Source organism: Vidua macroura, chromosome 3 (genome assembly GCF_024509145.1).
Source record: "Vidua macroura isolate BioBank_ID:100142 chromosome 3, ASM2450914v1, whole genome shotgun sequence".
NCBI classification, from domain to species: domain Eukaryota; kingdom Metazoa; phylum Chordata; class Aves; order Passeriformes; family Viduidae; genus Vidua; species Vidua macroura.
Genome location: NC_071573.1, coordinates 73,853,775 through 73,880,410, shown reverse-complemented (window position 1 = coordinate 73,880,410; position 26,636 = coordinate 73,853,775). Strand labels below are relative to the sequence as shown.

At 35.7% G+C, this 26,636-nt stretch overlaps 1 protein-coding gene across 2 annotated transcripts in view; it reads right to left on the bottom strand.

Annotated features, from left to right (window-relative positions):
- The window catches only part of ASCC3 (activating signal cointegrator 1 complex subunit 3), a 252,134-nt gene that overhangs the window by 188,103 nt on the left and 37,395 nt on the right, over positions 1 to 26,636 (bottom strand). For both annotated transcript variants that reach the window (XM_053972459.1, XM_053972460.1), the window contains exons 5-8: positions 19,407 to 19,527; positions 16,462 to 16,669; positions 15,587 to 15,728; positions 14,897 to 15,022 (exon numbers count right to left, since the gene is read on the bottom strand). In XM_053972459.1, coding sequence (XP_053828434.1) covers positions 14,897 to 15,022; positions 15,587 to 15,728; positions 16,462 to 16,669; positions 19,407 to 19,527 — 597 coding nt within the window. The remainder of the gene's footprint in view (positions 1 to 14,896; positions 15,023 to 15,586; positions 15,729 to 16,461; positions 16,670 to 19,406; positions 19,528 to 26,636) is intronic.

Sequence of the window (26,636 nt, the reverse complement as noted above, 5' to 3'; positions counted from 1 at the left end):
AGTGTGCATATACATTTTAAGCAAAGGCTCATAACACGTAAAAGAAAAACTGCATGATGTTTGGATCTGCTCCATTTAGCACCAAATCATATCAGTGAGATTTCATTGGACTTAGGGGAACAATTTTTGCAGGAACAAGTAGCATACACAAAGATATGAAAATTATACAAGCGTACCAAATAGAGCTTACGACTGGCTTTGGGCCATTATCAGCATTACAATTTCTTCAAGTAACTACAAATTATATCTCATCCAGAGTGTAGTACCTGAAGACTTATGTGCTATAAAGGAAGCTTGGAGTAAAACATGTTAGACAGATGCAAAGGGCATCAGAGAACCAGCAGCTTATTTCAACACCATACCTGCTACATGTGACTAGCCTAGAACTGAAAGCAATTCTTGCATGATATGGGATATTGGGGTCACTGTTAGCAGTTACCACAGATCACAGAATCACTTAACTTAGAAATCATCCAGTTCAGCCCCTCTGCTCAAAGCAGGATCATTTACACCTATGCAGTTACATTTCAACTATCAACAAAGAGGGAGACTCCACAACCTTTCTCAGAAAAGTGTACCAGTATTCAACCACCTCACAGCAAAAAAATTACTCTCCTGTGTTCAGATGAAATTTCATGTGTCTTAATTTGTGCCCATTTCCTCTGGTGCTGCCACTGGGCACTACTGATGAGAGTCTGGCTCCCTCTTTGTTAATCATTCTCACATCAGGTATTTATATACATTTGTCAAGATTCCCCCTGAGCCTCCTCTTCAGCTCTCTCACACTCTCCTCACCCAAAAGATGCTTGAGTCCTTTAATAAGATTAAGAAGTCAGAAGAATTCCTAGAAATGACAAATAATGAACCATAAGGGTAAAATTATACTCTGATATTTTAGAACAGAGAAGCCCATATAAGACTTCTTTAAATATGTTCTTAATTGGAATGAAACATTATTTTTTAGAAAACTACAGAGTCTTTATTTTAAAATTATCACCACATTTACTGGTTAATGCAGTAAGTATTGAAGTAGCAGTGGCCATCAGAAACCAGGGGAATTTCCATACTTTCAAGCTGTATTAGGATCTTTAAACTCAAAATGAACACTGCAAAATTCTGACAGAGTTCACTAGAGTAAAAGCAAGTATCCTGAGAGGAAAAAAACATTATATATTCATTCTATGTTAAAGGATCACCCCAGCTCAAAATCACCATAACACAAAAACTATGAAAATTATTACGACTTTGATATTTTTGGAACGCTGCATCTAAATAGTTATTAAACATTGCCTCTCCAGACCCTTTACACTTCACATTTGCCAAACACTGAGAGCTTTATTGAATTACTCAATTCTCAGAAATGTCAAAATTCTGGACAGTTCATAACAGTGAGTGCTGTTCAAGAAACAAACTTTTACTAAAGTGACGCTGTTGAGCAGGACGGGAACAGAGAACTCCACATCAGAAGGCAAAAAAAAAATGAGCTCTGATTTATTTCAAATGTACTGTTCTAGATATAGAGAACATCGTGCAGACTAATTTCATTGGTCTTAGAGTAAAAACATCCCACAGCACTGGTGGGCAGTGAATGACACACAGTGGCAGAACATATCTATAAACAATGTGAACAACAAGAGAGATTAGAGAATTATTTACATTCTTTTCCAACTGCTTCCGAGGCTCTCGCCTGGTTAGAAAACCCTTTTCTTTTTCTCTCTGACTGAGCTGAGAATATCCACATAGGAGTATAATATTCTCCTACCAACTGTGGAAACATAGGTCCTCCTTGAAAAAAAGAGGTGAAAAAAAAAGAAGTGAAAACCAAAACAAGTCAAAGAATAAAAAGCCTCTATCTCTGGTTTTGTGTGTTGTTTTGTTTGGTTCTTTGATTTTATTTTTTTGTTGTTGCTGTTTGTTTGTTTTGTCATCAGTCCTGCCTTCTGCACTCTAGAAGAAAGAATGATCTATTCAAAATCAAGAGGTTTTAGGGAAAATATTTACCTTCATATATGACAGCTAAGAGTTTACATGCCTGAAGCAATTTCAACAAAAATCCTTGTAAGTCTATAGTTACATTGTCACCAACTTTACTATATATAAACTATTCTGCTGCTGAACAACACCATACAAACAACTGCAGCATTCATAACTTTTCTACAGACTTCTAAATTATTCAACCACTTACTCTTGTACTAAAAAGACAACGTTGAGAAATATTCTTGGGTTCAATGTATAGATTAAATCCAAAGACATGTACACATCCCAAATCAGTTTGAAGGAAATGACAGAACAGCAGTATGGCACTGCTCTGAGTTAAAAAACTGAAACAGCTTAGGGGATCACCTCCCCTCACTGGGAGAACTGTGTTGTGTTCATCAACCTAGTTATAATATGACAGAAGATTATAGACAGAGTGATTATACCCTCTGGTGATTTGATTTGAGGAATTGGATAACAAAGTGTTTCAGAAAGATTTTTCCATAAAAGCAATTCTTTCTACAGAAAATGTGCATAAGTTTTGGCATCGAAACAGACACACAGGAGAGATTCTGATTTCAGTGACACTGCTGCAAACTCGAAAGTATCCAATGTCAAGAGAATTATTCCAAATTATAGCAATGAAATGGAGATCAGAACACAGCCTCCTCTTGGAGCCTTCTGATGCCATTTGTGAATTACACACAAAAATTACCTTGAACTAATGCAGCTGAAGGAAAATTGGCAACGGTTGCGGCATTTCCTAATAACCTCAGAAGTTAAAATCTTATGAGGATAGAAGGATTTGGGTTTAATTTGATCACATTTCATCCATATTAAATGCAACCAAATAAAGGTTTTATTCCTCATAAAATTAAAAAATATCTTAATGCTGTGCAAAGCTAAAACTGTAGGAGAGTGAAAGAAAAAATTATATACATTTAAAAAATATGTTAAATCTACATTCAAAATATATACAGTTTTTAAGAAACACTTTAGATGTCCTGTCCTGCTGTGTATCGAACTGTATCTATCTCCCTGACTTTTGAAGATGGAGCAACAAGGAACCTGATGATGTTTATATGTTACAGTCTATTCTTCAGGTTTTATTGTTTTTTTTTTCCAATTCGGAGAACACTCTCATAATTTTCTTGAATCTAAAAGAGACTCCTAGCTCTGTTGATGGCATATTGTTCTCATAATTTACTCCCCTGGGAAAACACAGTGCATCTCTAAGAGGAAAAACCATCACTATTAGATGCACACTGACTCAAAAGCAACTGCAGTCAAGGAGTTAATATAAAAAATGCTTCCTAGTTGTTCAAGAATACAGAACTGCAAGGCAAAGGGAGAAACCCAATAGATAATAAGGAAAGATGACAAAGGCATTGAGAAAGTAACTACATACATTCTGGCATTGGTGGAAAAAAAGTTAGGCTACTAATGTGCAGCATAGAAACTGAAGTCCTTTTTTCTAACCAATATAAAATTATTTCAGCGAACATTTCCCAAGTAAAGAGATTATGATATGCTATGAAACTAAATAAAAATTACTTTTTGGTAATTGAATTCTTCTATGAATCACCATTTCTGAACTAGCTGGAAGAATTTTGTAACAACTGCATCCTTTCAAGAGAAATTTATCCTTTTTCTTCTTGTTGCAGTTTTGAAAGAATGTCACTACTAACATATGAATAGCCCATCAGTTATAAAGTCAATCTTCTGGTCATATAGCTCCTCTACCCCAAAATCTTTTAAAAACATATACAATTATTTGGTGATTTCCAAGTAAATCTCTTGATGAACCATCTCAGTCCCATTTCTATCACTGAAAGACAGAGCCCATCCTTAAGTAAGATAAAAGATTAATTTCTTAAGCAGCATACAGAAGTTTGTGCTAATTAAAGTCAACATTAAAATCAGACAAACTATAACTTGTCTAAAATAATTTGAGCAAGAGTTAATCTTTTAAATGTTGCAGCATTTCAGAACTAGCATATACCTCCCTCGACTTTCAAAATTCCAACTTTGAGATTACATTTCTTAAAAATTAAAACCAATTTTGGTTTTTGGTATAATTTGATTTAGACTTTAAGATACTATCCTATATTTCACCTTAAATGAAGACTGAATATTCCTAAGAATGAAAGTCTGCCTTTGGGGATGCTATCAAAGTAAAGCAGACTACTGCATTCTTCCACACTCGTCCTGTGAAATTCCACTGAGAAGTGGCTATTCCCCAAACAGGATGCAGCAGAAGCACGTTATTCATTCTCCAGTCTTAATTACCAAAACCACTAGAACTACTTTGAGTTGTTTTAATTAAAAACTTTACAGATTTCTGCATGTGCTTTATGCTAAAGTCCATATTCGTGTCAATGACTAAAGAATGAAAAATTAACACTTAAAAAGTTGCTTTCTCAATTTAAACATTTCACTTGTCATGATCATTTAATGAGGCAAAAAAAAAAACATAACAGCTGCAAAGTCACCAGGTAGACATAATTGGATTTCAAATATTACTGTGATTAAGTACAAGGGGAAAAGAATGCTGTGAACCAGAAAGCTGCATTTCTTTTGAGCTACATGCAGCTGCACTGTGTAAGAACATGTCTACCTGAAATGCTTCTTGGATTTTTACTGGTCATTGGGTTTACTCTACAAAATTCAACATACAAAAGTCACCCAAATTCCAGTCAGTTGAACTTCACAAACTGGAGCCTAAATATTATCTTCCTTGAAAGCAAGGAACCCTGTTTTTAAGAGCAGGGTAAGAACATTTCATATTACTGTATAGTTTTGAAGCATAGATCTCTTTCAGTATTTTGTTTTTAAATGACCCCTAATTAATTCAATACTATTTTACGCATGCAAAGGCATAACTTCTAAATGTTCATGTAGAAGTGAATATTTAATCTGTTAATGTAGAAGACACTTCAGAATAATGTTTTCAAACTATTTACTTTAGCTTATGTTAACACAACAAACTATTTCTTCTTACAAAACCTAACAAACCCAGAAAAACTATCAGAATGCTTTGGAAGGTGATTATAGCTGAAATTAGTAATAATTTTAACACATCAAGTAAAAGTGAAAGAACGGCAAACAGAAGAATATTTCCAGAGGATTAACTATTGCTGTCATAATCTTTCTACAGCTAAATTTTCTTCTCCATGTCACTTAAATTCACACTTTTGCTATGCAAGATGGTAGCCCTGTTTTACAATATATATATTAGAAGACTTTTTCCTAAATTTTATAAGAAAAGAGTACAAGCATAGTCAGTATTCTACAAGAACACAGCTATTTTGTTGTCAAGAATTGCAGCTAAACTGGCAGCATTCACAGAAGTTTTCCTACCACAGGAAAATAAAAGGTAGGTGAGGGATGATGGATGACCTTGTGTGATAGGGTGACCAACATGTGGGAACAAGGAAAGTTTAAGTACCAAAAGAAAATGCACAACAGTTTTAAAAGCTATTTGGAAAATTTGTCTTATTAGTTGTGATTGTAAAATTTATTTTTATTTGTGCATTACCATCAACAGTGAATGAAATATGTTACAATTAAAATGAGAACATATACTCTCACAAACCCCCCTGAGATACATCTCTCAAACTAAGCCAAACAAAAACTGAAAACCTCCTCTTTGGTAGCATGATCTCCTCCAGATTGGCTGTATCCTGTAATAGCACACTACACACAGTGTAGATAAGACTTCTGGCTGCCAAATCTGGGTTTGTATTTTACTAAAAGAAGAACTTAAACTTCTTAAGAACGAGAAATTTGCTCAGAAGTGGTGCTCTTCTGCACAAAACAAACAAAAACAAAACAAAAATAACAGCCTTATTTTTTTTTCTTTACTTAAGTATTCAAAACCAGTTTTACTGGATGAATCTTTACACAAATTAAAATCCTGACAGGTAAAAGCAGGTACTTTGTTAGATTACTTCTAGGTACAGGCAGATGCATCTACTCCCACAGTGGCTCAGCAGGTGTTTTTCAGCAGCTGGTGCCCTTTACTGGTTTGCCTTTGTAAGCATTCCCAACAGATTTTCAACTATTTCAGAGGCACCACTACACAATATAGATACACTTGGCAGCTGTGTAGAAAATGAAACAGGCTTAACATTTTATTCAAATCAGATGCAGTCAATTTTATCTCATGTTAATATTAAAAAGTCAATTTCCCTATTCATATTTACTACTTGCATGAAAAGGAGCAACCTAAACAACTATAAGAATACATAAAACTCTTACAAGACAGTATCTAATAAATATTTTAAAGCAATTTTTGCTTTGTGTATTATACATAGCCATGCTAGTTTAAAGAACAGACTAAAAGAAATGAAGTTCTCTATATTCACCAGTACAGATGTCCCCATTAGACTTTGACCCATATTATCGATTAATTGCTCTTCTCTTAGAACTTCTCTGCCCAAGAAGAGATAATTCCAGATTTTACAGAGCTCTTTTAGAAAAAAAAAGGTTGTACATAGAATAAACAAAGTCTCTCTAAATGAGAAGATCTGTTAAAGTTTCAGTTACAACCTCACTAACGAAAGGATATTTGAAAACATTGTTTTTTATTCACCAGGATTTTTTTCTTGCTTTATCTACACTTACTAGTGGGTTTTGCTTGTTGTCATTAGTATCAAGCCCTTGAAAATAAAAATGTATGTAAAAACACAGCCCAGACTGATACAACAAAGCATATTTACCCATTTTTCAATAGCATCCTTGCCCCTCTCAAAATCTCCAGTGTCTTAAATGTGGTTTGTTCATGTAACACCATCAAACTTACAAGATGTTAAAAGGGTCTTATTATGAGTATGTAAATAAATAAGCTAGCACACAAAAAAAAAATCTATAATATATTTGTTGGGACAAAAGGGCTCAAACTGGAAGATTTGACAAGGATGTAACAGTTTTGCTCAGTGACCTTGTGGCAAGGACTGCTAAGAATGTTGGTGTGGGAAAACTCCATTTATTGTGCCTAGTGTTGTTCATCCTCTGCCTGTTTTGAAAAGTATTTTGAGAAGATTCCTGTGTTGAGATAACACAGGAATCACAGATGTGCTTGAGCCTCCTGCTGTGAGAGAGCTCATAAAGGCACAGCCTTGTGATAAACTCAAATGTGCCAAGCCCTGTGATATATTGGGTTTGGTAGTGGGGCTGCTACCTCCCCCTTCCCCCTCTGTCCACTGGGATGAGCTAAGCCAAAGGGAGCCTGTGTCCCTGTGTGGCTCTGCCTGCTGGGATGAGCTAAGCCTAAGGGAGCTTGTGTCTCTGTGTGTCTCTGCCACCCAGCCTTGCTGGCAAGGTAATGAAATAAATTTACTCTTTGCATGGCACCAGTGGTTTGGTGGTCACCTGTATGTGTCAATTCACTCAGTATTATACAATCTACTATATCTTAACAGCACTTGGAAACTGATTTCTAAAGAAAAAAGATAAATGCCTTGGTAGTCTTAAAAGGATTAAAAGTACAAGACTACAAAAGGTCTTGAACTAAAGTGCACATGAGACTAGGACAAATGCAACTGAAAGAACAAATGATCAGATCATATTTTAAGCATTCCATTTTAGGACACTACAAGGTAGGTAAGGGCATTATATTACAGCTGAAAAGTGAGGAGAAGCCTGTTGGCCAAAAAAAAAAAAAAAAAAAGATAGTCTTTCATTGAAAAGTCATCTGCAAATTTTGTGTAGATGAGCTGAGACAGCACATGCTGTAAAGGAAACCTTCATTCAGTCTGATTCTAAAAAGATCCAACTTGCCCAGTGTCAAACCAAAGCAAATAAATCTGCCGTCAGTCTACCAAAAGACAGGTTTATGGCAGAAGTAGAAAGAGAACACTATTTTGGAATAAGAAAAGAGTTACACTGCTAACTGCTATGCTGGCTGCTTTTTTAAATCAGAGACATATTTTACAATCTGGAAAGACATGTGGGTGCAAGTGGTTATCTATCAATTTCTCCAGTAATCCTGGTAAACCGAAATGATAAGAAAGTATCTATAATACTTCCCCATTCTTATGGGACAATAGTAAAAGCCTGCTTTCGTTATACTTTTCTGGTGAAAATCCTTCCAGTTTGTATAAATATAGTCTGTTTTAAAATGGCCACATTACAGTGATTTGATCCACATCATCATACCAAAAATAAAAGCCGCAGCATATAAATAGGCCAAGGAGGATGTAGTTTGAGCAAATACAGGCTTACATCTGATCAATTATATAATGTCTACCTCCAAAACTTATGCGAGATGTGACATATTTGCTTCCTTTACCTTCACTCCTCCCTATCCCAAAAGAGGTGAACTGTTTATTGCTTCCAAAGTGGTGGATAGACACATATTGTTCCAGTAAGTGCAGGCTGCTGCTCAGTGAAAGCCGTCTTTTGCTTTTCATAGAATCTGACATAAGATCATGCTTCAGTTCTCATCTACCTCCAATTATTCATCATTCCCTATTTTTTTGCATCCTACATACATCTCCTATAAAGACAGAGATTGGCTTGACTATCTCCTTTGCATACAGATCTTTCTTAAAAATAAAATAGTAGAAATCTGACAAGCTGAGGGAGGCAAAGAGGAAGATATATAAAATAGTGGTCTATTTAAAAGCCTCTGTTACGTATATATATATATATATATATATATATATATTCCCCATATACATGTTGTACGTACGTGTTTTACATATATAGATGTAGATTAAAAAGATATTGTTAACTATCTAAAATGTATATATTACTGTCTTTTTTAAGTCTGTGATACTGTTGGACTAAGAATGGATGATAGACTCCAGAGAAATCACACCTGCCAAACATGGAGATGCTGCAGAGAAAATAATTTCTTATCCTGCATTAAGAGATAGGTCCTCTCAAAGACTGTAATAGTATCAAAAACCTTTTTGGTGAGTCAAAAATCACAGTTTTCAAATTCTAAAAGCAAACTAAAATCCTTACCGAGAAGCATATCAAAATATTATTTTAAAACAATAATTATGAAAAATATAAGAGTATTCCATTTTTTTGTCTTTTACTATCATTACTTTAAAAGAGAAAAATCTTTATGCTCAGTACAGCTCTTTTGAGACAGTCTATTCTGATATTCTAGGAAACCTGTTTGATATATTTTGATACAGACTCCAGATATGAAAGAATATTCTTCTATTAGGAGAAAGTAGATATAGGTGGAACTATGTTTGGAACAATATTCTCAGATTATTGGACAAAATTATCCATCTGCAAAGTATTTCTTAATCACATATTTTTTCCTTTATATCTACCTACTTCATTACTAATCTTCTCCATTGGTGTTAAGTTTTCAACTTGTCAAACTCCTGGTTATTGGAGAGTGGTCATAACTGCTGATCCTCCCAAGCTGTGCTTTTAAGAACTCTACCTCACTGAAGCTGAGACATCCACTTGTCACATTAAATCAAGGAGCCCAGATATTTCATTATGCAATTAACTCAAAGTTGTACTATAACATTCATAAAGCCCTGCTATCCCTGCAATGTACCTGTATTTTGAATACTGTATCAAATCTATCTGATTTGACCAGATCAGGTTTCTTTTTCTCTAAACTATTTAAATGTGTTTTTTTGTTTTAAAGGTGTTACACAAAATAAGGTTAGGTCAGATTAGACACTCATTAAAATCAGTGATTCTATTGAGCAAAAAACCTCATCTTACTGGCAAAGGCATATTAGAATAGTAGAAAGGTTTTATGAATCCAGAAAAATGTTATAGTACCATTTCTAGTATTAAAAGCTATATAATTAAAGTAAGAAATTTTTTTTCAAAATACTTTTTGATTTATCATAATGGGAAGATGTTCTCCATTGCTGAAAGGAAAAAGAACTTCTTAGCATTCAGGAAATCATATAGTCCCATCTATCTGCAGTGAAAGCTGCAGTCAAGTAAGGCACATGTTTAAAAATATTACATTCAATGAATTATATTCAAGCACAGCAAGTGTCTTTCAAAAGTGAATTAGTAGCAAGTCACAGAGTTCGTTTGCATTTCTACAACATGAGATTACAGGTAAATTTTAAATTCAGAATACCACTTTACAGCTTGAACATCATAGCAACAGATATTTTGATGAAGAGTTAATAAACTGTTTCTACTAAGAAACAGAATTTTCTTAATGGAAAATATGATAATTTTATACAAGATGGACAATAAACTGCTGGTTTAGCATGAAGCACATGTTTCTGCTTGCTTTTAGCCAAAGTAATAATATGTATTCCTAGAATTTTAATGAAACAATGCCCAAAAGCTTCATTTAAGGGTAAGTGAAATAATCAAACCATTTGATGCAGAAATTTTACATATAGTATCTGGAATTCTAAAAATTATAAAATACCATTAACTCATGTATTGAAGAAAATTAAGCCAGAACTTGTAAACTTTAAGATCATCATCAGTGTTGAATCTTAACTCCAATATTTTTGTTCACCTGGTATTGCACATATTCAACCTTCTTTGGACCTCCCTCCCTGAAATATGAAGTGCAATCCTTAATATACACTACCAGCCATTAAAGCAATTATACCATGACATACATGGTATAATGGTATGACATACATGGTTTTCCTTGTCTTAAGTTGGGGCTAATGATTAAAGAACTTGTAAACTCTCCTCAGAGCAATTTCTGAGTATAATTCATTGGATAAATGACAAGATTTAAATAAATGCAAAATATTTTTTTAAATTATTCCGTATGGTTCAACCATCAATTACTCTTTGGAAAATAAGCAACTGAAATATGCACTGAGATCAACTTTGGAATTAATGATCCAATATTCTGGATGTGAAAAATGTAATTTATCCAAAACCACACATACTTTAATTCAGTAGACTTACTTTGTACAATTCTAAAAACAAGAAAACATTACAGGAAAAAAGAGCATATTGATTTTGTAATAATTCCTTCACATAATGCAGAGAGAAAAAAAATCTTTCTTATTTAGATCATTAAGCAGTGCTAGTAAAAGGAAATGGAAATAACATGAAAAAAAGAAATAAATCCTACCTGAACACCCATTTAGGTAAAAAGCTGAAGTAATTTTTCACCATCAGCAATTTTTTAGATAAAATCTGTTTTCACAATCTTGAAGAGTAACTTTCCCTGGCCTGAGTTTATGATCTTAAAGGTACATTTATTTGGCAGAAAGCCTGGCACAAAACCACCTTTATAATAAATACAAGAAATATATTTCACTAATGGTCAAGCTGCATGTCAACTGAAATAAAACTAAGCTTGAGCTTTCCTAATTTTTTAAATTCTCATTATTGAAACAACGTAGCTGGCACATCACTTGTACAAATAGTAGAACCATAATACTTCAGATTAAACTGGTGCGAACAATCAGCTACTTATGAACCACCTGTGATTGAACTGTGGTAAAACCACAGTTCTCTGAGAAATAATAAATGTCAAGAAAAACAGGTATCTACAAAGGGGGCTGGGGGTAGGATTTGTTGCCTTTCTGTAAGAGCCCTTTGCAACTGCTTCCATGGGACACAGTGCACCCTCCTACCTCTGAACACCAGCGACATTCCCAAGCAGCAGCACAGCTCCCCCCGTGCCACCAGCTCCTCTTCCCAACTCAACACAGGTAGGAAATAAACAGTATGAGACGACACAGGTGGAGTGAGATTGTTGGAGGAGGTGACACAGCAGTTCAGATCATAATAGAGAAAGGTAGGAGGCAAAGCTGAAAAAGGAACACCACATAAAGCAGGAGAGAGTGCTGAAGCCAGCTGTTTGAGCTAGAATGTTTTTATGGCTGCCAAATTGTGCAGGATTGGTCACTCCTGGTCTCATATCTGCAGTGCATAATGGGATTAGGTAAAAATTTGGAACTTTGTCAGTTCATGAGTTTCATCTTGCACCTGTGTTTTTTCAGGCAGTGATTTCACTAATCATAAAGTCATAAACCTTTTAGCAAAGCTCTGACCCTTTGCAAGGAGGCCCTAAATAAACTAAATACTTACTTTGAAAACACCAGCCATAGGATTTTTGATAATATAGTACTAAGACTAGGTTTAACATGTTATTTCTTCACTGCCAATCCTATAAAAAAGACACCTGTGTTAATATCTGTCCTGGTTTAAGGCATTGCTGCTGCCTTTGGTGTTGGTTCATAGAGGTTTTGCCATTTTGCCTTATATTTCCGCATAAGAAACTATCAAAAAAGGAAGCATACACATGTTTAAAATGTGGTTAATATGTGGTTTGTTAGGATTACTGTCTAGAGGAATACATTTCTCTCATCTCTTCTCAACCTGTGTTTACTGCAAATAAGAAAATCTAAATTTAACTAATACTTTAAATAATTTAAAATGCAAGATTACTTCCAATTTATATGATGCAGAGCTTTAACTTCTGATCGACAGTTCAAAATATAAATGAAGTCCTTATGAACTCAGTTCTGACCTTAGGAGTTTCGAAGCTGAACTGCAGTGGTGTATTCTGCAATAGATGTTACACAGTCAAATACTCTACTGCTGACAATGTGATCAGAATCACATAGCTCATGAGAAACAGATAGAGAGTTCTTAAAATTATTTTTGTGCAAATGAAAACCTACAGACTAAAAAGAAAAGGAAGAAGAATATTTTTAATTTTTAATACCCTCAGGACTTCCCCAGAGAATAGCAAGTGCTTATAAAACTCAATATATAATACTCAAAACCCCAGCAACAATAAATGGCTTGGTTGTTCTGTGCCTTTTTCCCCCTGTGAATTAGGGGTTGCATGTATATTGACTTGTTAAACAGGCTGAGTACCTTTATATCTAGACTAGATGTCTTCCATCAAAACCCTATCACTAATGGCACCTCATAGTAGTCAACAGCAGCAGAATTGTCAACTTCCTCATGATGCCTTTAGAAGTTCCTAGTCATGAAATATCTAGTTATGTTTACTGTCATCTCTACTCCTTGCCCACCTACTCAAATTTTAGATAATCCTGCAAACATATCCATACAGAGATACAACAGAGCTCTTTTATAAGCACCTATACTTGCTAGGGAAACACCTGAAAACCATTATTTTTCTGCTTTTGCTTATACAGTTAATCCAAAATAAAACATATTGACAGAAAATCTTCATGTTCTCTAAATTGACCCCAGTTAATTGGCAAAAATTTGAACCAACCAAGGTGTTTCTGAGCTTAGAGTTTTAAAACAGCCATGCAGAGAAAACAAAAAAAAAAAAAAAAAGAATTTTGCCCTAACAAAGCTACATCTTGACAAAGTATGTCTTAACTTACGCATTGTCAAGTCCAGCCTCTTTTAGTTCCTTGATAAAAATTTCTATTTAACAAATTTCAAATCTATGAGTCTCATTAGTGAAATCAAGAAGCTGAGAAGTCCCATAGCTGGACAAACTTCATAAAATTGGCATCTGTTGTCACAAATTGATACTAAACTTGGGGGCAGGAATTACATACATGTGTGTTCAAACAATCAAAATTGTTTTTGTTGTTGACACTTGTATTTGATCTCATGAAATAAGAATCATATCAAAGAGTAAAGTTCTGAAGAAGATTGTTTCTATTTCAAAATTTCACTGTAAAACTGAAAAGCAGACCTCTTGATGACACACAATCTACAAAAGAGAATTACTTATTGAATTTGTATAACTGATGTATTTTTTAACATTTATTTTAAATATTATATATGCAAAAATCTGCAAACTATTCGTTTTAGATAGGTATTTTTCTATCTGGACCATATTTTTTCTGAAACCACTTACTGCCTTTTGAAATACTGGTACTTCTTGCAAAAGGATTACAGATTAGTAGGTAGTATTTAGCTTAGGCAAAAGACATTTTATTGCAAAAAGCTGTCATGCTGAATATTGTCATATGGCTGTATTTTTCAATCTGGTTAAGGGCTCTCAGTCAATTCATAAACACAACATTAGGTACTGTCACCTAAGCAGAAAAGAATAGATTCAGATTCTAAAACTGTCTTCTGTTTTAAAATAGGTAAATCTTTAGCTAAGACAATCTTTACTGAGAATCCCAATAAAGTGCCCTGTGTATATTCTCATTTCTTGCTTTCTCAGAGAGAAAAAGGTAGAAAAAATGTATCCATGTTATATGCTGCAGAACTAAGAGACATAAAACCTTATCTGTATACAGAGCTTGCTTTTTATGTCTCTGTTCAAATCAATACCAAATCTTCCACTTTTCAATAGATTTGACATATACAACAAGGAGTAAAAAGGTAACTGTGATGAAGTACTGCAAGTTCTAGACTGTAAATAACTAACAAGAAATTTAGTTCCCTTACCTCAGCTTTTTCACCATTTCAAATCAGTAAAAGTTGAAATGTTAACATTTGTTTTACCTGCCTTTTTCCTCTCTGCTCTTTACTTTCTATCATCAAAGCACATTTTGAGATGACTTTGCACCCCACACAGCCTATAACACCATATTCAACACCCCTGAACTGCATCAGACAGTAAGACTGGTGCCGAATACTGCTGTGCAGTCAGAAGCCAACCTGTACAGGTCAAGGTACAGAAGCTCAGCCTCACTTTCTCCTGTGATCTTCAGAAGAGAACAGAATCACTGTAATACTTTCATTTCAGTGATTCAGATCACAGCTCAAAACCATAAATAACTTAAAATGTAATGCCAAAGGAATTGAGAACTGCAACTCATGAACAAGTAGTTCAGATCAGAAATTCCTTGAATCTGAGTCAACATGAAAGGGATTATATCACTGAACTACGCTCCCCAGTAAATATTCTTCAAATTAGTAGAGAAGAAATTGACTGTCCGCATTTACCTATCACATATCACTGGAAAAAGTGGCAATATTTCTAGTTAAATTTTGGTAATACAAAGTAAAATCTAATTTAATAACTTTGAAATTGTATACTCACTTCATCTAAGTCTTTAATATAAACAATTTTCTCTTCAATACCAATAGGCATTGGTTCACTGTGGGGGATCTTCACTTCTTCAAACATTTTATTATTTTCTCGCTGAACTGACTCTGGTAAGAACACCTAAAAATGTATTACAGAAAAATTAATTAAAAGTATGAAAACAGAAAGTGTCATTATGTATAACTCACTTTGAACAATGCTTTATCACTTTTCTCCAAAAAATGAATCCAAACCAAAAGCAAATCTCACTCATCCTTTTTATAGATAGAACTGAACCCCCCCAAATGGAAAATAATCAGTTTTACTACTTAGAAAGTAGACCCAAACCCCCAAAAAAGACAACTCTGTTTTATTAAATTTCAGAATCCATTAGGTCTAGAATTTCATAAAGCATTTATTTTGTTAAAGTCAATTCAAAGGTATCCAAAAGAAAGAAAAATAGTATCTTAAGAATTTAAATAACTCTGGAAATAAAAGCAAATATATCAGTTGAAAATGATATTATTTCTTCCAGAGTCAAAATAAAAACAGAATACATCAAAGCATTTAAAACCCTCTGCAAAGGAGCACTGCTTCATACATTGGATTCCAAGAAGGAGGAGACTAAGGAAACAAAGGGAACCCTGCTGCACATTACTCATGGGGAAAGATGTACTGTTCAAGAAGGGTCATGCACCAACATACCTTTGCACCCCCAATGAATGCTGATGTTTTCATAGCTTCAGCTCGGGAATCATAGACATGTGGATAATGAATTTTTTCGATGCTCATCTCTCTCTGTCTACCTAGGACTGGCATACTTCGAGCATTCAGCAGCGCTAGTTCTCTGTGAGCAGAAAAATACCTGTCGTAATTCTGCCCATTTCAGGCTGCCATCACAAAAACTGAGCATGGTATATAAAAGTCAGAGTGACATTTGAGGAAATTAAAGGAAAAAAATTTTACAGTGTTATTCTCTTGCACTAGTTAGACCAAAACCTTAAAACACAAGATCTAGATAAAATTCAGAAGCGCAATCCAGTAAGTGCAAGGCTTTTCTAAGAGCAGTTTTGACTCTTTTTAAGCAACACAGCAACATGATTTCACAGTCAGATACCAGTCTCACTATATTTTTCTCAATACAAAATACAACAGCTTATTTGCTCCTTTTTCTCTCCCTCCTCTACTCCTCCCACTACCTTCTAGCTGTCAACTTGGAAAATAGTACCCATTAATCTTGAGAGAGAAAAAGAAAGATAGTTCTGATAGATTTAGTACAGACTTCATAAATCCTAAGCAAGTAGTGTGCATACAGGAACTAAGAAAGATAGCATACCCCACTAATCTGCAATTCCAGCCCACAGAGATGAGATCAAGAAGATTCTCATTAAGCAAATCACTGCTTTCTTTCCTGAAAATTAGATTTTCATATTAAAAAAAAAAATCTACGCTTGTAATAAAACGTGACTTGAAGTCAGAATCACCTAATCACCAAAGCAAAATAAAAGAAAATAAACTGTTATGATATGTTGAAGTAGCAATTACAACAGAAACATTTCTCAACTTTTGGGATTTATTACCTTTGCATCCGCAGCTCTTTGGGATCAAAGCACATTTGTCCTTCTCCAGAACCTTCTCCATCTTCCACAGCTTGTTTTTCTTTTCTGGCATTTCGTTTTTCTTCCCGACGATATTGCTTCATTAATAACTTTTCTTGTTCAGACTGAATTGTGACTTGACAACCATAATTTGGTTTAGCATTTTCTCCTATAAACTTCTTGCACTGTTCTGCAATATGATAACAAGCATGCATCTCCATAAGTACTGGATTCCATCTTTTTTCCCCAGTTTCATTCTAAAGGTTTGGGGTTTTGATATTTGGTTTCATGCTTGTTTTGGGGGGTTTGTGTGTGCATGTTTGAGTATATTGTGTGCTTAAAAATAGTTGAGCTTTCTGTAGACTGTGCAGCAGCTGGCTTCAAGACATCTGAAAGTACCACCAGGTCATGTCCCAAAGGCACGACATTTAGAATACACTTAATCCCAAAGCAAGGGGATGGACAAGCAGCAAAAGGAAGGACATTTTTTTGTTTTCTGTATTTATAACAACTTCATCTACAGTGGAAATGCCACTTTCCCTCTTATCAGTGCTCTTACATACATGCACTGATAAGCAGGACGGTGTGACAACAGGTTAAACGGTGATTTTTTTTAAACAGCCTCTTCACATAACAATTAGTGTTTATATACTAGATAACATGATTGTATTGTAAGCATACTCACAATGCAATTTCCCTGAACAAGTGAGGAAATCTATCCTACTCTATACAGTCACAAGGACTCCTTCCTTTTATGTCAATAAGCAGCAGAATTATCAAGAAGAATCAGAACCACAGAACAATTACAGTAAACAATAAATCCAGGGGAGCAGGGAACCCAAAAAAGATCAGTTACATTCACCTTTCTGAGATCAGTACTGGCTAAAACAGAAGACACAACCAAGTCTTTTATACAAGAGGCTGGGAGAAATTTATTTTGTTTTCATTTTAACAATATTGGTGGTTTTAAACGTCATTTTTCAAAATTCTACAAACAGATTTTTAGTTTATATAGGTGTGATTGAATATTAAATACTTAGCTCAGTTATCTTTCATATGTACTTCTACAGCCAAACTCTGAAGGGAAAAACTTGAAAACCTTTTTTCATCAAATAAACCCACTTGACTGACATTTTGAACAATTTGTGCTGCTTAGCTTTCACCTACAGCAACAGTGAAACTCCTACATCTCACAGCATGCATACTGGATAAGGCAACAATAACTTGTTGAAGAGCATTGAAAAAATTCTAATAAACTGTCAGAATGTCCACATTAATACCATCATGTCTGCAGCTTTAACTCTCTCTCTCTCTCGTATTAAAAAGGGACTACAATGGATGCAATTTCCTGACCAAATTTAATTCAGACTGAACACACTAGGGCAAAGAAATGTTACTTGATTTGTCTGATAATCACAACAATCACCTTTACTGTAACGGAAATAAATTACATAAGAAATAGTCAAATAACACAGCACGGTACAAAAAAGCAGTACATGTACAGTTTCTTGACTTTTGCTAAATTTTTAAAGGCACAAATTACTCAAAATTGACTAAATTTCTGCAGACAGAAATTAGTCTCTTCCCCAAGTGAAATTTTGGAAAGATAAGACTTCCCCATTAGGCATACCATTTTGATCAACTTAAAAAGAATAAAACCTTATTAAAATTAAAATACTGAACTCAGGGCCAAGCGCATGTTCAGTCTCAGAGAAAATACCCTGAATATCACTGTCTTTTTTTTTGCCACAGTTTTCTCTCATCAAGGAAAAAAAGCATTAAATCAGTTAATGCTTTTCTATTGTCTGAAAAACATAACATTGAAAATATTCTTCCTCCACATTCTAGCAGAAATTACTGTGATAGATTTTACTGATGGCATAATGAAGAGTAATTTCATAAAATTCCAAAATACTAATTCTGCTAAGTGAGAAGAAAATACTCCTGTAACTAAACTCTGTACATAGGAGAAAAATGTATTAATTCAATTTCTAGTGAATGTATTTTAATTTTTTATTTTATAACCTAAGAAGGGAAAGCTATCAGGACAGAAAGCCTTGCCATATAGCAAGACATTAATCTTTGAAATCACGAACAGGTAAAACTAACAGCTGTTCTGATGAGTTTAACTAACCATTAGCACAGCAAGAGATGAACTTCTAAACACTTCTTATGTAAAATTTCATTGAAGATAAACATTAAAAAGGAGTCACTTGCATTTTAAAATTATTGTGGAGATAAATAAGTCCACGATTACTGGATCTATACACATTTTTCTAACTCCATATAGGCTGCATGGTGCTATGTCCATGTAAGATTTATCCCAAGTCACAACCCATATGCTATCAGATTTATTATTGTCAGAGAAGAAAGTAAGAAGACTTGGTTTAAAACAACGATCTGTAAAACTTATTTTAAAATAATTACTTGGTGCAGACATATTAACTTATAAAAGCAAAAATGACAGTACAAAACCTGAATTCCTTTTTCCCCCCTTCACTTATTCATGCATAAGCTTGACTTTATTATGTTCAGAAGTGGTTGTGACTGTGCTTTTCTTCCCCAAGGCCTACAATGATGATAGTGCGAAGTAGAGAGGAAGCAGGAAAGCAAATGAGGAATAATAGAAGATCAGATTATTTCCAGAGTAATCCATTAAAACAGGAAAAGTGCAACTGTTAATACATTCAAAATCTGCACATGCCCACAGGCAGTTGAAAATAAAATATATATATGCAATCTATATTTGTTTCTTCTGTATCAGACTTTCTTTGTTTAAGCCCAGAAATACATTCCTCCATTGTCTCCTGGGATTTTTTTGCTTGTTTTTTAATTACACATGGACAGTACTATTGTTGGAAATAAAACAGAATAGTTAGAAACCTACTTTTTATCTGATTTGGAGCAAAAATTTTGTAGTCTCTTACCTTGGAGAGCCTGGAATCTGTTATCATTTGGACAAGCCAAAGATCTTTCCAGAATCAGAGCTCTGTTCTGTAGGAGTTTCTCTATGAGTTCAAAACCTTCAGGGCCTAGCAGTTCAAATAACTAGAAAGAAAATAAAGTCATAAGTCATATCCAAATGTACATAAATTTTTTAATAGGACTGCAATATTTCTATCCTTGGCAGCATCATATCTGTTGACAATATCTAACAAATTAATGAATTTCACCTCCCAGTAATTCAATCCAAAGGGTATAATTTTTAATACCAGGTTCTCTATTGCAAAAAGGGAGAATTACAGAAAGTTTTCAGCTGGAAATATTTTAAAACCTGTGAATTTAATCTATTAAGTAAAACTCATTTTCTCTTGGGGATTCTTATATAAAATTTAACTCTTCTCAAGACTAAACTTTACATGTCTTTATGGTTATTTACATCTGCTGTAAATTTACTTCTCCATAATCTATGCAGATGAATCAAGAGAACCAATGCTTTCTCATGAAAGTCAGGTATGTAGTCAACAGGAGGTGTAACCTACTGCATTTTCACAGGCTTGTCCTGTTAAGAAAAAAAATATCACAGATGGGGAGTACAGCAGGATTATGAAGAAATATTTAAGATTACACTACTACTGACTTCAGTACCTGTACATATAATCCTGTGTGTAATTCAAACATATAATATAAGTGATGCATACCAAAAGAGAATTCTATACCAGTAAGTGATATTTTGGCCCAATGATATTCTTACTCAAATGATTCTCTTGTAGAAGGTTAGACAAACATAGTTCCCTATTTAAAGTTCCATTTTCCACATAATACTGAGTTTTAATGGGAAAAAAAACAGCCTAAAACATTAAAAGTACTTTCGTCTCTATCTTACCTATAATTATTTTGTCAAAAATCAAAGCATTACAGTAAGCACTAAGTTACTCAAAACACATTTTTGATTTTTAATACTGCTCAAAACAATTTTTTCTCCTTTTTTTTTTTTTCTTTTTCCAAAAAGGAAAACAGGGCAGTTTCTCCTTAGTGCTTTTTGAATTTGCTGCTAATATTATCCATATAACTTCAGGAATCTGGTAAGGATAAAATGTATAATATACTTTGATGTGATGTTCTATGAAAGAATAAGACTTTGGCACTGTAGGATTCAAGCAGTTCTTTTCTAACTATAAAAGGAAAAAGAGGTCTCTTACTGTCCTGTATTTAATTTGCCAACTCCTTAACAAAGAACTTTTCTGTGGCTCTCTATGACTACTCTCCTTGGGGAACACCTTGAAATAACTTTATCTTGCCTCCTATATTACATATTTGCAAAATTCTGAACAGTGCCAGTGGTATCAAATCAATGATCCCTTTTTTTTTTTCAGGCCAATCTGTACTTCATAATACAAGCTGTCATTTAAAAATAAGGGAGGGGAAAAAAAGGAAAAAGTGTTACTTCAGGCCCTCAGGGTTTTCTAGGAAAATATAAGGTTTGTGCAAATTAGTATAGTGATGGTGCAGTTTGCAGAGACCATGAACTAACAGCTGAAAGGTATAGTCTTGTATTTCTTTCATTAGAGTAACCAGTGATAGCAAGCTAGAGAAGCAGTCTCCAGAAAAAGTGGAGTAAGAGAATTCAATAAATGTGGACGAATAAAAGATTTTCAAAATTAACAAACTACAAAAATATAGAACAAAGAACTTCTGGTTAGACATTAATTCTGCTGTCAGGGATCTCAAGCTATGATGGATTTCCCTTTATCCAGCCTTCACTAGAACTGATCATCAATTCTTCTATTTTGCATAGATATTTATTGTAACTTTACAGACACATTTTAACTAATATTATCTAAAGCTATATGATAACCTTGTTTTTACATTTCAAAAGAAAGTGGCAATTTAGTACTGGTAAATTTGAGTAGGTATTTTCCAGGGGAAAATACTTAAGAGAGGGAGGGAAAAATAATCACTGAAGCAACAAGAAAATAAATGTATTTGAAATAGCTTAATTATATAAGGAACGGAACACAAACTTCTCTCGATTTAGCCAATGATTTCTTGACTGTGAAATACTAGCACAATACAGGGAAATGAAATTCTTTCAGTTCAACCAGATCTGGGCTCAAACACTAATTTCTCATCAAGGCATCAGACACAATGTAAGCACATTCTGACTTAGCATGTTACTCCCCCAAAATGCCCAAACTCAAACTCACACCACCACCATCACCATCAGAAGACAAATAACACACTAGCTCTAAAACATACAATATAGATCTCTATCTCTTCACAGGACTCCAAAACATCTCTCTCACTGGAAGTTGTTAAGAACAATCTAGAAAAGCATTGGTCAGAAAAGATGGTATTTGCTGGGGAAATAGATAATATCCTTTTTTTTTTTTTTTGAATGAGACAATGTTTTCCCCTCTCCTGTCTTCCCAATCTATTCTGAAACAAAAACCATCCATATCATACTCTTCACCCAGTAAGAACAGCAGAACCTCACAAAGAAGCAGCAATGTTACGCAATACATTCTACTTCATGGTCAGAGATCATGAAGCAAAAACTCCAGCCCCAGTGAGACAAGGGCTCAATGGAAGAGCACCAAGGTGAAATTGCTCTCCAGATATCCTACCAGTCAGAGAGAGCAAAATACTATATGCCATACAATACTGTATGCCAGACTCTCCAACAACTGTGTCATGAAAGTCACTCCATTTTGCCTTCTTGATGGGTGGACAGATATTCATTTGCTACCAGCAGCTTGAGAGCTGGCTTGGTCACCTAATTAACCTTGCTGTTCCTGAATATAAAGGAGGTTTGCAGGACATTTTAAGACAGACTAAGCTCATTGCTCAAGAATGAGGGGAAAAAGCAAAAGAATACATAAGATCAGAAGCAATGACCTGTTCTTATTGACAAGATGTCTCCCACGCTCAGCAGAAACCTGCCAGAGCTCATGAACAGAAAACAACAATTGAGAGCTAAACCAAGCAGAAGTACTGAGAGACACAGAATAAGTTACACAGCAAGATCTGTCACCACCTACCACTGATGGTAGCAATAATGACAATGCTAGAAAAAGTTTGCAAAGACCAGAAATAACTAAACTTGAGAACTTGCAAGACCAAAATATTATTAATATTCATATTTGTTCATACCGTAGGAGTAATCCATTGCTTTATAATTAAGGTATTAATAACTATCACAGAATGCTGCTGTTTTGAAGTGAAATTCGTTACCTTATCATTTTTTGATGCTTATAAAAACACATCCATGCAGGAGGCTTATTACTATCAAAATCAGAGCACGATAATGAGAAGTAAAATCAGTCCATAAAAATACCTTCTCCCCACCCCTCTCTCCTTCCCAGCTCTACCTCCTCCCCAAGTGGTGCAGGGAGAAAAGGAATGGGGGTTATGGTCAGTTCATCACTGGCAGTTTCTCTCACTGCTCAGGGAGAGGAGTCCTTTTCCTGCTGCATTGTGGGGTCCCTCCAAAGGGAGACAGTTCTCCAAGAACTTCTTCAGTCTGAGTCCATCCCACAGGCAACAGATCCCTCAGACTGCTGCCATGTGGCTCACTCTTCCACAAAGTGCAGTCTTTCAAGGACAGGCTGCTCTGGCGTGGTTCCCCACAGGGTCACAAGTCCTACCAAGAAACCTGCTCCAGCATGGGCTTCTCTCTCCACAGGTCTGCAGATCCATGCCAGGAGCCAACTGCATGATAAATTTTCATCTTCTTAGATATGTTATCACAGAGACATTACCACCATTTATATCTGGCACAGCCTTGATCCACAGCACAGCCATCTTTGGCTCTGCCAGACATGGGAGAAGCTTCTAGCAGCTTCTCACAGAAGCCACCCTTGAAGCACTCCCCACTAGCAAGGCTTAGCCATGTAAACCAAATCCACCAGGGTAGGCACGAGCATTTCAGATTTGATATGTTATTATATATTCTGGTCTGAAGAATCAACACCCAAGCCTCTGAGAGCAGGCAAAGGAATTTGGTAAATATTCATAGCTGACTTTCTATTAAGTTATAATGAGATAAACTAGACAGTGGTCAACAGATGGAGAGGCTGTGTGTCAATCAGCAGTTTCTTGAATCCCAGCCAAATTATTACACATCTTGAAGTCAGTAATAGAGTATGCCCAAAAGGCAACCTTGACTGCCTTCACTAACAAAGGTCCCACATGACTTCAGCTACTACTCCATAACCATGAAGACAGAGATGGGTGAGATATATGGTCACTGATATTTTTTGAGTGATTTTTACATTTCATTTTATGTGCTTAATATCTGGAAGAAAGCATACTGAGTAATCAGTGTAGGAACAAAAGGACAAGACGTGTCATATTGCATTAGAAAGGTGAGGCAAGGTCCCCATGCAAATGATTTCTCCTGAATATATGCTAGCTCTATGGAAAAGGCAAGGAGGCAGACAAGAGTCATATATATAGACAGCAGTCTATCTGCTAGAGTTACAAGAAAGGAGTTGAACCCCAATGAGACACATGACATAGCAAATTTTTTCAAGTATGGCTCAGCCATAAAAAAATACATCTTTATGTTCAAGACTGGAACAAGATTTTACTCTGAATGTTAAATAGGTACTATTCTCTTTTCAATTCTATAAAGTATCATTTACAAGGAGCTTTGGAGGTCCTCAAATATGAGGCACAGAACTGTGAGTAATACTTTGACATCATAAACTATCTGCCATCACAAGGGCATTTTCTTGACTTCTACATCTTCCTTGGGGTGGGAAAGAGCCCTATAAATCTCAGAAGACATTTTGTTTTACATGCTCACACAAAAATAGACTATGAACAGTCCTTGTACCTTGCTTGAGTCTTAGTACTGTTCTACAGCAATAAATGAAACAGAAATCCAAATTCAGCCAATCAGTGGTTGTCCTCTGTACTTTTATAACCTAACAGCAGGTTTTGGTTCGAGAGTCCCACCTACAAAATTAACTGCTACTCCTGCATTTTGTGGCTTGTTTGCAGATGATAATGCTTTACAAGGCACAGTTTTCAAACAGCTGTGGAAGAATAATCACCATAGCAAGATCTCAAGTTTCTTCTGTCCTCGTAGCTCTGAAGCAACTGAAATGATTGCTTCATTAAAAAAAAATTATAGGGTAAATAGAACATTTTTCTTAGGCTACAGGCTTATTGGAAAAGCTGTCTAGATATAGTACCTAGTATACTGCTTAAAAAGATTCAGTAACAAAAACAGGGACATTGAAGATAGAGGTATTTTTTTAAATATAAAAAATTCAACACAAACGTTATGGATATAATACATACACTGATTGCTAATTACTGTTGTGCTGAAGAGACTATCATCCCCTCTAACAACTACAGACTATAGAAGAACACTTGGTTTAAAACCAAATCTCAGATGTTTTGTCTTTTTATGTTTCTTTCAGGTTGATTAAAATGAGGCAAGCCAGATATAGGATGATTTCTTACCATTCTTATTAATAACAGGTATTAGGTATGCAAGAAAGTAATTCAGCTCACAGATCTGCTTCTCTTTTTTTAAAGCCTGGCTTTTTCGAATAAAACACCTATTGCATTCAGTCCATCTATACAGAAATAATCTTCCAACCCTACAAACCACCAAGGAGACTCAGCAGAGTCTAAGCAAGCTCAGCTTAACTGCAGTGGTCTCACAACAAACAGAACAGTAACCAGACACTTCAAGCTCTCTTAAGACAAGTTGTCGCTAACCTATGTGTATGCACAATGCTTTTCTGATGGCTATTCCTCAACACAGAGGCTGGAGGACTCTCACATGGCAATCTCACTGAGCACAGGAATCAGGTAAGGCAGAACAAGGAAATATTCTAAGGAACCAGGAGCTCCTGGCTCTCAGGCAGTCTCCACTGGGATCAAACACCAGCTTCAAGAGGATGAATGAAGTTACTCCTTCTTATCAGAGAGGTCTTGAAGGTCTGTGTGTGAATTAGTTAGCTTTAAATTTTTGGATTTTACTATCCGTTGTTAATTAGAAGAAAATAATTAACTAAATAAAAATTTTGAAATACGCAGCAAAATTCCAGGAATTCCCCCAACACACTTTGAATTTTACTTATATGATAGAGTGTCGTGGTTTGACATGGAAGTGAATTTTTTTTTTCAGGAAGTTGGGTCAAACCAATCAGTGGTCAGGTTTGGATATTGGCACCTGGAGTGACCACTGAAAGTATGGACACGCCTCTGAGAACACAGGGGGTTAAAAGCAAGAACTCCCAGGGGAACTGTCTCTTTTGGTTCCGGTCGTCAGAGAGTGCAGACTCTCCCCTGCCCAGCCTCAGGCTGGGTGGGGGAGGGGAAGCCACGCGGCCTTGTCCAGGTAGGCCGAGGGGCTGAAGGTCTGGAACCGAGCCAGCTCCTGTGGACGGAAGGGTGGAGAGAAGCAGAGATGCCTTTGTTCCTCCCCCCCCCAGAGGGAAAGTGACAGAGAGCCTGGCAGCACCTGGAAATTTGCCGGCAGAGGAGAAGGAGAAAGGAGGGGGGGGTGATGCCCAGCGTGGGAGACGGAACGCTGGACCGAGATATCAGCCGTCCAGGGAGTCTGAACTTTTAACCCTTTCCGGGAAATGAGGGCTTTGTAAAATATTACTCCTCCTTGATTTGTAGTGGAAGAGAGACAGTCCGGGACCTGAGATGTTAGAAGAAGAAATATTTAGGTGGGAGGAGATGATGAAGTAGCTTTTGGCTGGACTTTTCTTGTTAGCCATGGACTGAACCAAAATCTCCTGCAATAGAGACTGCATTTTAGGGGGATGCAGTGGTGACCCAAGGAGACCTGCTTCAGCTTCTAACAGCACAGGAATGGCAAGAACAGAAGAAAGCTGAGGAGGGAATGGTGATGCCCTCTGTCTTCGGGAAAGAAGATGATTTCTGTTCTTGGACCCTCGGCCCCAGGGGAAAATGTGGGGGACTGTAGTCCCAAGATGAGAAGCTGAACTGTTGTATCTTTGGGTCCGTGGCAAAGCATCCTTAAAGGAGCCCTATGAGCAGTCTGTCCATGCACGGTGGTGAGAGCACTGTGACATGGAATGGAGAGTGTCACACTGGCAGATTTTCTCCGGGCGGTTGCCATGTGTGACAGGGAAACACAGGAGGTGGCAACTGTGTTTCCTGGGGGGTCTGTGGTGTAAGAGAGACTTCTCTCTCCCTTGATAGCTTGAGTATTGATTATCTGA